Source organism: Sinocyclocheilus anshuiensis, unplaced genomic scaffold (genome assembly GCF_001515605.1).
Source record: "Sinocyclocheilus anshuiensis isolate Anshui unplaced genomic scaffold, SAMN03320099.WGS_v1.1 scaffold802, whole genome shotgun sequence".
NCBI classification, from domain to species: Eukaryota; Metazoa; Chordata; class Actinopteri; order Cypriniformes; family Cyprinidae; genus Sinocyclocheilus; species Sinocyclocheilus anshuiensis.
The window spans coordinates 498,132-515,206 of record NW_015547667.1 but is presented as its reverse complement, the minus strand read 5'-3'; the positions used below and the strand labels follow the sequence as shown (position 1 = coordinate 515,206).

Genomic DNA, 17,075 nt, shown 5'->3' with positions numbered 1-17,075 from the left:
AACACGACCAGAAGCAGCAGAAGCTTTACACACGAGTTTATGTGATCATTACATGCCATGGTGCTTTATGGAGGAGAGATCTATGTTGATGTTGTGAATGAAAAGATGCCAGCACTGTTCCTGTATGTTCTTCTTAGGATGGGAGAGTTCTGTGGCTCGAGGTGTTAAACATCTAGTGGACTGGAGTAGAATAACAACTCCTTTCCACAACTTACAGTGGCCCCCAAAAAATAAGTATTTGGACACTAAAGGTAAAATTTATGAATATTGTTTTAATGATATGGCTTTTTGAATATACAAAAATAACATTATTACTGTACATTCAAATAGAAATGTAAATATAGGCTAATATTTGAATGTGCATGAACATAAGCCTTACCCTTATGAAAATTAACCATGGTTTTATTATAGTAATAGTGTAGTAACATGGTTTTTTGGTGTATTGATTACCATTTGTATAACCACGGTTTTACTACAAATACCATAGTTTAACTATGGTTAGTGTAGAAAAACCGTGGTTAATCTGTGGATACCATGGTTTAAATTTGGTTTTATTTGTAGTAAAAACCATGCTTATTTTTCATAAGGGTAATGTTGTTATTTTACTTAAAGATCCCACTATTTATCAGAGATGTTTTTCACTTCTCCAAACATCATTCACCGTCAGCATGTCAGTTTTTCCTGAGACTAACTCTCTTCAGTGAGTACCTATGATTTACAGTAGCCCCCTTGTGGATTTTGTTATTTTATTTCAATTAACGTCAAATTTCCCAGCTGCTCAGGTTGTGGCTCATTTCAAAAATCCCAATAGAATTCTTCTCCATAGTCAACATGCAGTGACAGAGTTTCCTTCTGAATTCAGCTCTCATATGAATGTTTCTCTGTCCACGACGGCTCTGGAATTTCTCTTTCTCGTGTTATTTTAAATGTTCAAGCAGAAGGGAACGTTTCTGGCGGCTTTGTTGCACTCTCGGCATGTTTGGAGATCTTGAGCAAACTGAACTTTCATGACTCTGATGTCTGGCTGTGTTGATTTTACACCATAGACTCATTTTTAAATGGGCCTTGACCACAATTACTTCAGAAGATTATTAATATATGACCCAGTGGTTAAAGCAAAATAAACTAGTAGTAAAACATATTTATGACTAAATGAATGGACCGTAAAAATCTGGGTGAGCTCTCAACGTTATTTCTACTTTATTTCTTTGAACAAAACATACATGTTGTGATTATTTACTTGAGTTTTTCTAAAACTTTAGCACCAAGGTTTACACCTAATTACAGCATTAAAAAATAAATAGATGTAATTGTATACTTTCTTAAGCATTACTGGCATTTATTAAACATTTAGCTTGTTTACTAAAGCACTTTACTAAAAGAGTGTCTGCTGAGAACATAAATTAAGTAAAAATAAGTCAAGTTATAACTAATCTAACCATAACAATGTGGATTTTTTTTGAATAACGTGTTTGGATGATTTCAACTCCGAGCACCACTGGAGGTTTGAATGAAGTAAACTGGATCAGTATAAAGTGTTTGCAGTGATAAAGAAACGTCTGATTTAACGCGTTCTTAAAACTCACCCTGTGGTTCTGCAGTTATTTGCTTGAACGTATGACCCTGTGTATCTGATGGCACATCTAACAACGTTATTGGAGAAATCAGACTCTTGCACCTGAAAACCTGGGTTCACGGTTACCTGTCAGTGGGTCGCATAGTTTAAAAAAACATGTTTCTAACTTTTGGTACAGCTAAATAATGCAATGACCAATTGATAACTCACTTTTAACATATAATCTCCAGGAGAAACATCTGTAATATCAATCCATTGACAGTCAATGTTGGCATGGTAGGTGTCATAGCAGCCTGGGCCCAATCCCTGCTCCACAAAAAACAATAGTTCCAAACCGGCTAATAAATGGCTTACTTGTATCAAAATAACACATGTTTTACACGAGTAACTGTATTCTCTTAACCTGTGTGTGAGCTGTGCAGGCGTATCTTCTCCTCACACCGGGATCACAGCTGGTGTCCTCCAGACAGAAAATCTGGCTTTATGTCCCTCAGCCACCTTTCTGCCCGTGGAGGCATCCAGGAGGTCGTAATTGCTGAAGGCATCCATGCTGTGATAATGTCTTTAGGATAAAAAACAAACTAATACAATAAAATAATCACTTATAAATTTATAGAAGAGTGCTTTTGAACTATACTAACTTGTTAGCAATTCTGTTCTCAGCAATGCAAATATTCAATTCCTAAGGCTTATATACAAAAATGTGTATTGTTAATTAATTTTAAGGTGCAAAGGATTTAACAAATATGTAAATAACATAAAACCCATTCACACCAAGGATGATAAATGTAACGATAAAGTTTTAAAAAGCGTCCCAATCATATCACTGCCTAAGTTCACATCACAACGACACAGAGGAACAATTTTTTTCCAGCTGATGATGATTGACAGCCAATCAGAATACACTCGACTTTAAAGAGTGCAAGCATTTAAAGCTGCTGAAGGCATCCATGCTGTGATAATGTCTTTAGGATAAAAAACAAACTAATACAATAAAATAATCACTTATAAATTCATAGAAGAGTGCTTTTGAACTATACTAACTTGTTAGCAATTCTGTTCTCAGCAATGCAAATATTCAATTCCTAAGGCTTATATACAAAAATGTGTATTGTTAATTAATTTTAAGGTGCAAAGGATTTAACAAATATGTAAATAACATAAAACCCATTCACACCAAGGATGATAAATGTAACGATAAAGTTTTAAAAAGCGTCCCAATCATATCACTGCCTAAGTTCACATCACAACGACACAGAGGAACAATTTTTTTCCAGCTGATGAATGATTGAAACATTGACAGCCAATCAGAATACACTCGACTTTAAAGAGCGCAAGCATTTAAAGTGGTGTGAACGGGCCTTAACACTAAAGAATGAGACAATATCTTCACCCTTTCTTCTATCTTTCGGTGAATGCTGATGTGTGAACGTTGTAGAACATAAAGTTATCAGAAACCTACTGATGGCAGCTGTGCCATTCCCACGTATGAAAAAAAAATCTGCTGTGCCTTGATATTTGACCCTCTGAGGAAATCTGAGAAGCACTCTGTAATCAAGGTCTCTCACTCTCGAGTTGTACGCTGAACTTGAGGGAAAAGGCAAACATTCAATTTATTCCATTTAAAATGGTTTTATTTAAAAAGGTTTGAATTCTAACACCTGGAAGTTTTAATTCTCAATACCTGGAGAGGCAGTTCTCTTCTGCAGCACATCTTAATGTGTACATCTGAACTCTCTGGATATAAGATGCTGCTTGGATATAGTATGGATCAGGAATGAGATCAGGCAGACCTGGAAAATATTTTCAGAACTTAATAATTAACATTTAAATAGACAGAAAATAAGGATTTTCCATGAAAGGGCAAACTAATAATTCAGAGTCAAATATAATTTTATATGTATTTAAGGTTTCTTAACAATATAGATGTTTACACATTTTTTAAGTTTATTTATTTTACCTAGCTTTAACCTCCTGAGACCCTGTGACCTCATATGAGGACATAGGACATAGCATAACTTATGAACGCAATAACATTTTTTACTTTTTTGTTATGTTCTAAACAATGTAAAGACATGAAAAAAAAAGATTTTTTTCCTAAAAATCTTTTCTCGGGTCTTAAGAGGTTAAAAGCCAAGCCTGAGGTAACATAGCAACAGTACGCGGCTGGATCACTTTTCGTCGGGACTTGACACTAGAAACCATGACGGTAATGTCATTTATCACTTTATTATAGACTTACATCACAAATATTGTACACAAACCGTTTATGCGTTAAAATGTGAGCTGATATTTGGCCAACAGTAGGCGCCAAAGTACAATGTGCGTTGCGTGAGAGAACCTGCTCGAACGCCCTTTAAGTCATTGTATAATTCGCACATTGCATAAAAAGGTACAATTGTTGTCTTACCGTTATGAAAATACCTTGTACAATGACCCGTTTCTCTCTGAGGAGAACTATCGCTACTTCCATACGGGAGAAGATTATAGTAAGAAGAGTTTCTGTTGTTTACTTGAGGATTAGTTGGTTCATCACCAATCATACTGTCACCTCCTCTTTCCTCAGCCTGGAAGGGAGGATGTATTAATGTATTTCTGCTGTTAACAGTTGCTGAAGATATAGCTAAATTGGTTCTTGTTAAAAGTTTTGATTTATTAGCAGTTTTACTCCCAGTCAAAGTGGAAAGTGAGGAAGCGGATTCTCCTCAGAATGAATAGTGGATGCTTTTCCAGTAGCTGATGTTCATTTTGGCACTGGTGTGCTGGTAACTACATTATGGCGTCTGGATGCTCTTGAGCTCCCTGAGGCTTCCAGTGTAGTTGTGCCAGTTGGTGCTGTCCCGTATGGCATGGACTGGGGCACTTCATCTGACGAAAGCGCAGTTCTTTTTGCATGCAAAGGCAACTGGTTATTATTCCTCATGTGAGATGCATAACCAGATATAATGTAAGGTCTTGCATCCATACCAAGACTGTGCTCTGGCACAGAGTTTGAATGCACCACATGCCCAACTGTGTGAATCTTAGTATTGGCAAAACGTCCCATGAAAATCCTGCTCGAGAATGTTGGCATATTCATCAGTAAAAACCTTGCGTTCCGTTGTCCAGAAACAGGTGTGTGATACTGAGAACCGGTGCTCAGCAAACTGTAAACCTGTCCATTAGTTTCCCACTTAACCTTGTGTCTCCAGGGTCCATGGTGCTGTGCGGTGCTCAAACCTGGATGCACAGGTGTATGGAGAAGAAGAGAATAAATGAATATTTTGTCATTTTAAAATTATTAATACATTTGTAATTTTGCACAGGATGCAAGAGAAAGTGCAGCCCAAAAGCTTTTAAATAAGCCCAGGTACAGATGAAGGTGGTACATTGTGAGGCGTTTCTTTCTTTTTCCTTCTGGACGTTTCACATAACAGGCACACCACACATTTACAAAAATTAAATGTGGTGCCACCTTAATAATAACGACATAGTTGACCAAAAAAAATCCCATATTCTATTTGTTCAGATCATTGCGTATGATTGGTATTACCACAAGAGGGAGTTAGATGTGTTATTTAATTGCATAAGGGTTTATTACTGGCATAATGTTAACAATATAGTTACCTCTTTATCAATAAAACACATTCAATAATGTGAGCATCTCAGTCATGCCATTGTCACAAGGAAATCTGACCTACGAAATGTTTAAACCATTCCAATCTCCCAATGACAATTGCTCCTAATAGCAATGAATGTCTTCACTTTCCCCTTCCACTTATTTCATTGCAGATATTTGAAGTGAATGTGTAGGCATTTGTCATATGAGAAAGGGATACTATTTAAAAGCACATAGGCACATTCAACATTGAGGTTAAAACATGAGCTCACGGTTTATTGAGGAAAATGTCTAGACAATGTTTGTTTTCATGCAGGTTGAACGTCAGCCGTAGGCCTTATTGCACACAGCAATAAATAGTAGAGCTGAGCTGGAACTTGTGTTGGAGTGGAAAGGATGATTATTTGATCATGGAGATTACTGTATGCATTTTAAAGGTTATGTTTTTGTAAAAATAATCTATGGGTCAAATGCAAGCTAATTTGGGAGAGAGAAAAAAAACATACCCAGGAATGTTATTTGTCAGATTATTTTTCATTTTAAGACTGTTAGGACAATTTTAGAAGGGGAAAACCATGAATGTTAGTTAATGGTTATTTAATAGTCAAAGGTCTTGTTGAAATTTAGCACGATATTCAGCTCTTATCTTATACATATTCATAGTATTTAATGGCTTTAACCTTAACTGTAAATTAAACTTATGTAACAAAACAAATTCTCATACTGGACATAGCAAAGTATACAAAGAACTTAAAGTATTATTTTAAAATAAGCATTTCATTTTGATAAAACAGCATTTTCAGAAGAAAAAAAAACAAACTTGGTCATTATTGGTGTGAAATGCAAAGTGTGATGTAAAGACGGACAAATGTAAAGAAGTCAAATCACAATGTTTATTGGTACACAAGTACAAACAAATTTCAGAAATTAATCTTATGTGGTACACAGACTATTTCCAGAATGAAGAAGTCACAAAGGAGTGCTTTGAAAGACAATGGCAAAAACAATAAAAAAAAAAATTACTTAAAGCATGGTCCTCAAACGGTAATGCAAGAAAGTGTTTCCACATGTATTTAAGTTACATTCCAGTCAAACTATTCACAAAAGTACGTTAAAAAAGGCCACATGTAAAATTCCTATTTACAATATTGTACAGATGATTGGCGGCAACCTCCTCCTGCTGAAAGACAAGAAAACAAGTTCCTTTATTATGAAACAAATACAATTAATTATTCCAACAACCATCTAGATTGGCTTTCTTACCTATAAACGATTCAGGAGTGTGTTGTGGATGTCTTCGTAAACCTGGTTGTAGATTTCGTCTTTTGTTTTCAAGCCATCCAAGTATTCTGTTGAAGCAGATGTGAAACAAAATGAATTATTTATCTAAAATATTGTGGCTTTGATTCAAAGTCAAGAGTCTGAAGAACATATACCATACCAATCGGCAAACCGCAGTTCTCCATGTCATTTCTGTGTTTCAGGTACATGGGCCACACGTGACCGTCAAAGAGCCCGGGAGGGTCGGGGACGGTGTATTGCCTGGTACTGAAATAAATAAACATTTATTTCAGCTGCTCAAAATAAGCACAATTCATGAGTTTTTGATTGCAGTTTTAACACACCTTCTCCTTAACTTGCACTCCTCGTATGGGATGGTTATGTAATACGATTTGTCAAAGAATTCCAGCAAAGGCCTGTTTGGAGGAAAAAAAAAAAGATAAAAATGTCATAACCTTAAAAAGAACACCGTCTCTCTGATTGGGGTACTGATTGGGGCACTTCTACATAGGCGACTCAGAAATCAGCACATGCAGCTCCACATGCCCACCAATAGCTCAGCGCGTCTCCTTATCGACACTAATGCAGAGCGTCACATGACCGGCATGTATGCCCCAATGTTCCCTTCTTACATATGCATTGAGCACATGTTACCAAATGTTCCCAGAATCTAATCTTTGCCATTCATGCGGTTCAGGCCACCGAAAGTTAAATATGTCGCTCACTTGTAGTTGTACAGCAGAAATCCTTCTACGATGAGTATGTGCACTTGGCTCTCCGGATCGTCCATTTCCGTGGCTGGGGTCACTTGCACACCATGGGAACGGGCGAATTTGACTGGGTTTTCAATCCAACCCTTGACAGTGTTCACCGTGGCCTCCATGTCCAAAGCTGTGATCACTACAAAAGCAGAACAAAAGATTTTAGTGGAAGATTGCAATTTGAAAATGGAAATAAATTTTATTTCAGTTATAGCAAAGCCACACAGAGAGCATGTAAATGGGTTGGGAGGGATTGTAAAATCTTTGTTATGGGAGGGCGATGCGTAGAATGAGGAGTTATTACTCTCCTACTGTTTATAATCTTACCATCCCACTGTTTAAAGCCATCCTCTCCAACTGCTATCTGATCCGGAGGCTGAAATCCAATACAGTGACCAGTAAAACACTGCAGCAAATGCCATCTTCTACCTGCTGTCAAGTATATTTGAGCCAGACTGCTGATCTAGAATCAGGTCTTAGCCATCATAACCTGATGAATACAACTCGACAGATGGGAGGAAACTGATTTTGGATCAGCGCTTTTGAGTTCTTATCACAGACTTGTACAAGGAGCCAAATGAAAGTTTTATCAAATAAAATAGAGAAAACGCAAACGTAGAGTCATTACTAGATCATTATCTTAAAGTTACTTCTTATTGAATCCATGCATGCAGTACTACAACAGGCTAGAACAAAAAGCTACAATTAAAATGCATAAATAAAAATCCTAATCTATTGTTAAATTACTAAATTTAAACAAAGTAGGGGGGAAATTATAGCTAACGTTTTTTTTTTAATTGAAAGGAATCATGCTATTTGTAAAGCCAACACTAAAATAACTAGAAATATTACATAAAAATACTACATTTAGTTGAACTCACCTTGAAGAAGTCATCCTGGTGAACCACACAGCAGTTTGATATGGCTTTTATTAACCTGTTCGTCAAGGTGGTTTTACCACCATTAGTCACACTAAAAAAATTAAAAAAGGAAGGTTAAAATTATAAAACAGAGTTGAAACGACTCAAAAAGCAGAACTATTAAACGTATTTCCCGTGTAATCTTTGGTTTAATCGTGTATTTGAAAAGTTTATTCGAGTAAAAATGGCGGGATGGTCCTCAGTTCCTGACCCAGGTTTACATAGTTATCCACGTGCTCAATACAATAACGTCCTTAATTAACAAATACGCTTTATAATAATCTACAATAAAAAAATATAACAAACACAGCAACTTTAAAAGGTTTATTTAATATTCCGTCCTTTGTATTAAAGCCATGGTGGCCAGACATTACAAATCACAAATAACATATGGCACCTCAACAAGAAAAACGAATTAAAAAGCTGTTATTTTACTTAATACACAATAAAAACATAAGATTAATAGAGGACTAGATATGTTATTAAGGCGCGAATGTCCGTTAAAAACATTCAGAAGTTTCGGCGCGCTCAGTTTTAAATCTCCAGCTCAAAACCTCAACGTGGTTTCAAAGCTCGCGATTCTTTTAAAATACTAATCCAACACGTCATAAATAAGAATAATATGTAATAAATTATGTACAAAATATTATCTTCATTAAAAAAAAAAAAAAAGCCACATGGCTAGATTGTAACTATTTCAACGTTGTTCATAATATTACTGTAAAGAGCTACTTACCCCCCTATTCCAATTATGTACTTCATTGTATCCGACCTGGTTGAGGTTTTACAATTTAGACGCTGCGAAACGCCTAAAATAAAAACGTACGATTAAAAACCTCCGCTTAAAGCTAAACTTGCAGTCTTATCTCCGACGACACTAGTGCGTTGTGAGAACACAGTTGCACGTGGGCATATAACCAAAATGACACGTCACAGAAAAGGCGTGGCTTACGTGCTAGGCAGCCAATCGCGGCTCACGCAGGGGAGAACATACTGTAACTGAATCAGTCTATCCACCTTTTTCCTGGGGGCGCTGCTGTAAAAACGATGTAGCCCGCAGGATTATTCTGACCCCTCACCTAAATATTTGAGGGTCTATTGTGGATATCTATAAAACACTATTTAATTGTCTCTGTCCTAGTCAGCTGGTATTACAGGAAATGTTCTTTTAGTTTGTTTCTAGTGATGATAATTGTCAAAGAATGGCTCTATAAGAGAACCAACTCACTACAACATTATGTAATATCTCTTTTTGCTTATTTGTTCTAATTGTACTAATCTGTACTATTTTATCTTCCGTGCAATTCGTGGGAATTTATCCACCTTTTTCCTACGCCCCATGATGCTTTGCGCGAATTATGGGTGGAACTTCCGTTACGACGTAAACAATCTTTCGCTGCAGTCACAGTGTCGCTACTCATTAATAGCAAGATGTGGAATCACACGCTGACAGAACTTATAAAGGACAACAATCAGGATTTGGTCTGCAACAGGCATTGCAGATGAAGTAGGGGCAAAACCTTGCAGGCAGGATACAAGAGTGTGGAACTCAAGAAGTGGAATACCTGTGTACAACAAGCAGTCTGCATTGTTTGTCAATGTATAACTTGCAGCTGGCTGTAACTCAGGGAGTGGTGCGAGTGTTAAGCCACATGGGATGGTGGGTCCTTTCGAATAAGTGTGGTCCTCCATCCATGGATCGGACCACTGCGTTTGGGCATCACAGAGGGAAGTAGGATTTTGTTCCACATCCATGGTATCAAGCTCACCTACAGGTAACAGAACAATTGCACACTGAGCAAAAATGCGCTTACAATTTAATTTATACTTTATATTAATTGAAATAGTGCTTTTCTTATATGCATATTATGAGTTAGGTTGTCATATCATCATCATCATCATCAATCCCACTTCATATTAGGTGTCTTTAACGACTATGTGCATATGGGGAGAATTTTATTTTTTTTTACCCTTTTTAATTTTTTTTACATTTGATGCCACTGAGGTGTGATTTGGGTAAGGCTGGCACAGGTTCCATGGTATGGGTAGGTTTAAGGGGTATGGTTAGCAGTGTAATTTTAAATGTTTTATAATTTTGATGATAATTTTAGTTTTTACAGAGTAAAAACGTATTTGCACAGTGCATTGTATCAAATGATACATTTAAATATTAGTACATTGAGGTTATCTGAGAGTCCTCATCGTCTTTTTTTTTTTTTTTTTACATGTATTTACTGACATTCCACATTACTGCAGCTGCGTGACATGAGCACCCTGCCGTCTGTATGACACCTGATGTAGACACTAAAACCCAAGCTTTATGGTGTGACACATTCAGGCTTTGACTCGGCTCTACATCAGCTTTTAAGTACACGAACTCATTGCCCACATCTTTGAATAGCACACGACCTACTTTTATTACTGTGAAGGTATTGGTAAGCCTCTGAGCTTTTCAAATTGCTCATTGCCTTACCGTCACAAGCAATTGAATCAACAAAGTAGTTAAAAATGCTACTGTACGTTATGCGCGGCCACTTTTTTAAATCGTCCTCCCATTCCTCTATTACGGAAGGGACGGGTATGTTGATGTTGTCCTTTATAAGTTCTGTCAGCGTGTGATTCCACATCTTGCTATGAATGAGTAGCGACACTGTGACTGCAGCGAATGATTGTTTACGTCGTAACGGAAGTTCCACCCATAATTCGCGCAAAGCATCATGGGGCGTAGGAAAAAGGTGGATAAATTCCCACGAATTGCACGGAAGATAAAATAGTACAGATTAGTACAATTAGAACAAATAAGCAAAAAGAGATATTACATAATGTTGTAGTGAGTTGGTTCTCTTATAGAGCCATTCTTTGACAATTATCATCACTAGAAACAAACTAAAAGAACATTTCCTGTAATACCAGCTGACTAGGACAGAGACAATTAAATAGTGTTTTATAGATATCCACAATAGACCCTCAAATATTTAGGTGAGGGGTCAGAATAATCCTGCGGGATACTTGTATGGCAACACGTGCCTCAAAGTCTCATGGGGGCAAAATCACATGTATTGCACCATGTGGGAAGGATATCTTGGGACACTTTTATAGTGTGAAATATTTCATTCACAATGTCTTTCAAGCATGTTAAGTGCCTTTCAGTGGTAATCCAAATTAAATATTCATATACGTTTGAATTTTGTTGACTAGAGCTATACACAAAATCCAGGTGTGCATGCTTATGAAGACTGCTGATATAATAGTCACATACAGGAATAGTCTGTCACATCATGGAAATACGAAAATAGTAACTCTTTCTTGTGACTACATGAAAGACATCTACGCAACTCTTTCTTGAACTCTGGTGGTTGATTTGTTTGGCTGATATGTTGAGATGTAAAACCCCACCCCAATTTTTTTGAATTGAAGAAAGAAATGTTTTTTAGAATGTGTTTACTCTGTGCTTTTTGTTCTTAAAAACACATTATTATTAGAAAGTCCGATATAAACAGTACTGGGTAGATTACTTACTAAATGTAGTGTGTTACTAATTCCAAATTACATTACATTAAACATTTTAGGTAATATAATCGGATTACTTTTGATTAACTCATTTATCATATTTAAATAGGATAATCTTGTACCATATAGAAATACAAAGAGAAAGAAAATAAATTCCCTTCACTGCAATAAACAACATGAAATGCATTAAAGATTACATTACATCAAGGTTTCCCAAACTGGGGTTTATGAAGGAACTGTAGGGGATTAATGAGTTTCATGAAAAGCTAATAATTCAATCATATAAATGTACAATTAAAATAAATAATTTTAAAATAACAACAATCTAAATAAAAACAAACAAAATCAATCAATAAAAAGTAAATGTAGTCTGATTACAAGTACACTCTAAAAAATGCTGGGTTAAATACAATACCCAGAAGGTTGGGTTAAACATTTAACCCAACCGCTGGGTCAAAACAGCCCAATTGCTGGGTTTGTCCCCATTTTACCCAGCACTGGGTTGTATTTAACCCAGCATTTTTTTAGAGTGTATTTTGTAATATAAATCTAATTACAAGTAGTTAATTTCTGGAATCCGATTACATAATACAGATTACACGCAATCAGTTACTGGATATAAAGATCAAGAAATGACAAAACCAAATCAAAATTGTAGTCATACATATAGCAGAATGTTTAATTTTGAACCATTTTCACAGCAAACATAAGGCAACATAAAAGTACAGCTAATGTCAAAATGTTTTCAGAGATGACTGGCACTTATCGTTTACAAAAGCTGGTCGTTAAACAAGATGGAAGGGGTTAAGAAGACATTCAAAAACATCCAAGAAAGCATTCCAGGCAAACATAATCAGCGAAATGGAAGAAAGTTTGGGCGCATACACGCAGAGAAGCACAGAGATGCTTGGAAATCGACATGCACCAGCAATCGAATCCTGAGCGGCAGGTCACATGACATTCTCCAGGGTCAGCGAGCAGGGAACAGCCTATTTAAAAAAAGCGATAACAGCAAAGAGGCCACAGCGCACGATGGTACATCCTGCTACCAAACAGCGACGTTTCTCTGTGCGTAGAGCCATCTGTTGGTGGATTTCGAAATTCTTTTTTAAAATTGTGCCTTTGAGGACGAAAGTGAGAGCAGCTGGCCTTCTCAGTTCTCACCCGCCAACGTTTCCGCTTTGTTGCTGATCTGAGACCAGTTTCGAGTCATCTGATATGTGTATTAATATATAATATGGGAATATGAAAAATGGTCCAAGATCAGCAACAAAAATATTCAAGTTCGTCCGCTCACAGTCCAGGCTCTTCAATCGCTGTCGTCCTGGAGGCAGAGAGTTGTTTGGTTATTTTATGAATCAGTCATGGAACAATGATGCGTTTTGTTTGTTTGCTCACCTCTCTGGATTGACGGGCTTCTGTTGCTGTTCTTGATGCTGCTGCTCTTTCTGTTCCTGCTCCATTCTACAAAGAGAATAGCATTCTGGGTAAATAGGGAGTTGCTGGTCTCCTCTTCCAGTTTGTGAAAGCATTATCTAATAGGTGTCAAATAAGCCAGTTTTGAAGAGTTTGGGGATTACCTCTCTTTTCTAGCGTTCATTCTTTCCTCTTCAAATCTGCAAACCAAGACAAATTGAACTCAGAAATTGGTATCAGATTTTAGTTTTGGATAGCAAAGGGTAAAATACGTTTGTATGTTTGAAATCTTCTTACTGTAAGACACACTCTGGGATCTGGATATGATCCATAGGAACAATCTTTTCCAGCTCTTCCAGACTGTGCACATAACGGATCTTATTCATGAACTTCACACTGTAGAGCAAAAAAATATAGTTTATGAGCATGTCTGAACCCTGCATAATGAACTTTGAATAATTATCCATGCACTTTTAATTAATTATGAGAATTTATTTCTATATAGTACAATATTTAGTATTTTTATTTTATATATTAAGAAAAAATAAATAAAGTTGCAATATATTCATAAGATTAATTCACCAATATTTTAGCTTTTTAATAAGTACATGATTTTATTACATTTATACTTATTACATGAATAATATGTTTACCTGATGAAGGGTTTGGAAATTGCAATGACTGTCCGGATGAACCAGGACGGATGAGTGATGATGAGAGATTTCAGGTTTTTCCTCAGTCTAAAGATGAAGATTGAAGATGTTTATCTCAATTTCTTAAAATCCATTTTTCATAAAAATGATCACTATTTCCATACCTTCTGTCGATCATCTGATAGCACTTCTTGAGCCAGCTAATGCCGGGCATCTTGCTCCGCGGCGTTCCTCCATTAATGTATATGATCAGGTAATCCTCCGCCACCAGCATCTCCAGACTGCTCACCACATACCTGAGGAACAGACAGTGTGAGGACAGCGTGAACGTGTGAAGAGAAGCCAAATAAGAAAATCACAGAACAAGAAGGTCTTGTACAGTCTGGCTTGGCTGTGTTTGCTAAGTCAAGTAAGTTCATTTCCTTACAGGAAGAGGTTTTCCATCAGGTAATGGTAATCTGGGCAGCTGCTGTCAGGAAGGTAACACGCCGTGAACACAATGATGGCGTTCAAGCCCTCGCCATAGTAGCCTAAAAACAGAGAAGAAGAAGCTACTTCAGGACACAGCAGAGATTATATACTGCGTACATGTTGATTCTGAAGCGTGACGTACCTCCATGCGATATGACATGCAGATAGGGTCGTATGACCTGCATATCGATCCGATGTTCCTGTTCGCCGATGATCACGGTCCTCCATAAACGCCCGTTGACACCCGTCCCGTCCACACCTTCTCCATCAGCGTCGCTGTCAGCAGGGGGCGCTTTGGCCGAGACGGGTGTGTCATCTGAAAGCCATGGATCAGTGAAGTGGAACATATAGCTACTTAACTTCTTACCTACCGATCTAACCATCTACTGATTTTTCCTATCTTTTCATCTATCCACCAACCCTACCAATATTTGTATCTATCTATCTACCTACCGATCTATCTAACTACCTACCAATCTTTTAATTTATCTTCCTACCAATCTAACTACCTACGGATCTATCTAACTACTTACTAATCGTTTTATCTATCTACCTACTACTCTAACTACCTACTGATCTTTCCATCTACTTACCTACCGATCTACATAACTACCTACCGAAATATAAAACTACTATTTACCATTTTTACTATATCTATCTATCTATCTATCTATCTATCTATCTATCTATCTATCAAACAGTCTATCTATCTATCTATCTATCTAGCTATCGAACAGTCTCTCTATCTATCTATCTATCAAACAGTCTATCTATCTATCTATCTATCAAACAGTCTATCTATCTATCTATCTATATATCTATCTACCTACCTACTTACCGATCTCTTTCCAGAGCCATGAAGAACAGCATATTCTTACCCTCCCACTCCAGGTCGTTGCCGTTGGTAATGAACTCAAGCGAATCTGTCTCATCGGGCGTCTCGATATCATCCACGTTAATATCCAGATCATCAGGCGTATCCAGGAAGTCATCGGAGAGCAAGGACCCTTCGCTCTGGTCCAACGACAAGTTCATATCCGGGGCCACCAGCGTGCGACGCTTCCGGTGAGCTCCGCCCCCTCCGGCTCCACCAATGAGGAGAGAGTTTGGGGGAGCTGAGCCAATAACGATAAGATTTGTATTACACAAATGCAAATTACTCATTTAAGAAGAACATGAAACGAAGTCACTTACAAGTCCTCCCCTCGTTCAGGGCACAGGAAGAGTCCATGGCACCCTCCGCAGGAAGTGGCCTAGCGAGGAAAATTTTTTAGTTCACTTAAAATGACACAAATTTGTGCAAATAATGTTTCATGTAAGAAAGAAAGTCCTACGTTTGTGTTCAAAGAAAGTCATACAATTTTGGAAAAAAATGAGGGTGAGTAAATGACAAAATTTTAATTTTTGAGTGAACTGCTTCTTTAAGACTGGAGCATATTGTGATATGCTAATTAGCGAGTAGGCCCTCGGGGTCATTGCACACGCAGCTGACAAATAGAGGGGGTTGTCAGAGCTGGTGGGGTTCACAGCTGCTGGATCTGTGCTAAAAGACTACTTAACTCACAGTTGTCAATGTGTCCCCATGAAATGCACATTTTAAACGACAACGACAAACCAGAAGCCTTTCGAAAGACAGTTATTAGCATCAACAAAGCAAAACATACTACAGAAGTGCATAATAATATTGCATATTACAGTTTTTCTCAGTCACTTTGGTGCATTTCTTGAATCATCCTTAATATTTGCAAAGAAGTATGTGCATTTCTCAAAACAATTCGTACAAACAGCACCACACAATGGATTACCTGCAAAAGCCTGTAACTTACTCAAAATCTTTAGTTCATCTCTCAAAAGTAAGTATTTATGTCAATGAACATATCAGTGCCATCAAAATGAAAAGTCCTTGTGTCATTGTTCACAAACAAGAGTCAAAATGCTTAGTCATGCTGTCAATGTTACAGTGCACTCTGTTAGTATTACCTGATGTAAACTATGGCAACAGTTTGGATGACAGTTACTGTATTGAAATGCAGAAGGCTGCACCTCTTATGTATGCCATATATCCATTTCAAAAGTACAAATTTACACATTAATGTATGTGGGATATTGATTGAAAGAGACTGGATAGGATTCACAGTTACACTTTACTAGCGGTCTGACAAAAAAAAAAAGGACCGTCACAATGTCATTGTGATATACAAAAGATAAGATGATGTGGAGGTTGAACAAGTAGTTTTGAGAATTTAATTTCTGATCTGAGAAATGCACCAAAGCGACTGAGAAAAACTGTAATACTAACAGATGCAAATAAATCTATGAATCACAGCCATATTTTTAACAACAACAGCTTCCCTGTGGAGATTTATCCAATTTCTATTTGACTCAGTGGGCGTTTGGTATTAAACAATAATACAGCATTAAAACCCATTTTAATCAATACAAACTGGATGATTTTAGCATGCTTTAGAAAACAAACAAACCAAAAACGCCCAATCAAAGCTGCTCTCGCTTACCTGCTGCGTGAGACGTACAAGGTTTCTGGCTGCTTTCTGATTCTTTGAGTTCTTACTCCACGCTAGCATGAAATCTCATGGTCTTAACGCTGTTTAATATTTCAAAAGCATAATGCTGTCGTGTGATGCTGGAGCTGCTCCTCTATGCCTGACCTGCCTCCATTTTCCTGGTGATGCTGCTTGTGTTGTTGGCAGCTCGCTGCGTCACATGACGTGGCTGCTTTCCATTCAAGGAGAGAGCTGCACCTGCTCCCGTCTCCGTTCAGCATCTCACTCAGATGCTCTTTTCCCGTTTTTTTTAAAGCCTGTATCTATCTGTACGCCCAGTGTAGCCTTCAAACTTCAAGTTTGTTTTGAAGAACCTTCTTTGCTTTTT

General features: G+C 37.3%; 2 protein-coding genes and 1 pseudogene across 3 annotated transcripts; all 3 read right to left on the bottom strand.

The window, feature by feature from the left end:
• Window positions 1-1,582: 1,582 nt before the first annotated feature.
• On the bottom strand, window positions 1,583-4,846 carry LOC107702630 (protein-lysine 6-oxidase-like; annotated as a pseudogene).
• Window positions 4,847-6,048: 1,202 nt separating this feature from the next.
• Window positions 6,049-9,046, bottom strand: LOC107702642 (nicotinamide riboside kinase 2-like). 2 transcript variants are annotated; one of them, XM_016505024.1, is made up of 8 exons: window positions 8,873-9,046; window positions 8,098-8,188; window positions 7,544-7,592; window positions 7,181-7,355; window positions 6,800-6,871; window positions 6,616-6,722; window positions 6,438-6,523; window positions 6,049-6,351 (listed from the first exon to the last, which is right to left on the bottom strand). In XM_016505024.1, exons 1-7 carry the CDS (start codon window positions 8,896-8,898, stop codon window positions 6,438-6,440), a joined length of 606 nt encoding a protein of 201 aa, XP_016360510.1. In that variant the 5' UTR covers window positions 8,899-9,046; the 3' UTR covers window positions 6,049-6,351. The 2 variants fall into 2 exon arrangements, with proteins under 2 accessions (XP_016360510.1, XP_016360509.1); XM_016505023.1 differs by having other exon boundaries at window positions 6,049-6,354; window positions 8,873-9,044.
• Window positions 9,047-12,298: 3,252 nt separating this feature from the next.
• LOC107702639 (caytaxin-like) lies at window positions 12,299-16,926 on the bottom strand. The gene is made up of 11 exons (XM_016505021.1): window positions 16,700-16,926; window positions 15,381-15,439; window positions 15,065-15,301; window positions 14,329-14,502; window positions 14,143-14,245; window positions 13,880-14,011; window positions 13,716-13,802; window positions 13,360-13,458; window positions 13,227-13,262; window positions 13,045-13,110; window positions 12,299-12,970 (listed from the first exon to the last, which is right to left on the bottom strand). The coding sequence occupies exons 2-11, from the start codon at window positions 15,415-15,417 to the stop codon at window positions 12,940-12,942; spliced, it is 1,002 nt and encodes a 333-aa protein (XP_016360507.1). The 5' UTR covers window positions 15,418-15,439; window positions 16,700-16,926; the 3' UTR covers window positions 12,299-12,939.
• Between the last annotated feature and the right edge of the window lie 149 nt (window positions 16,927-17,075).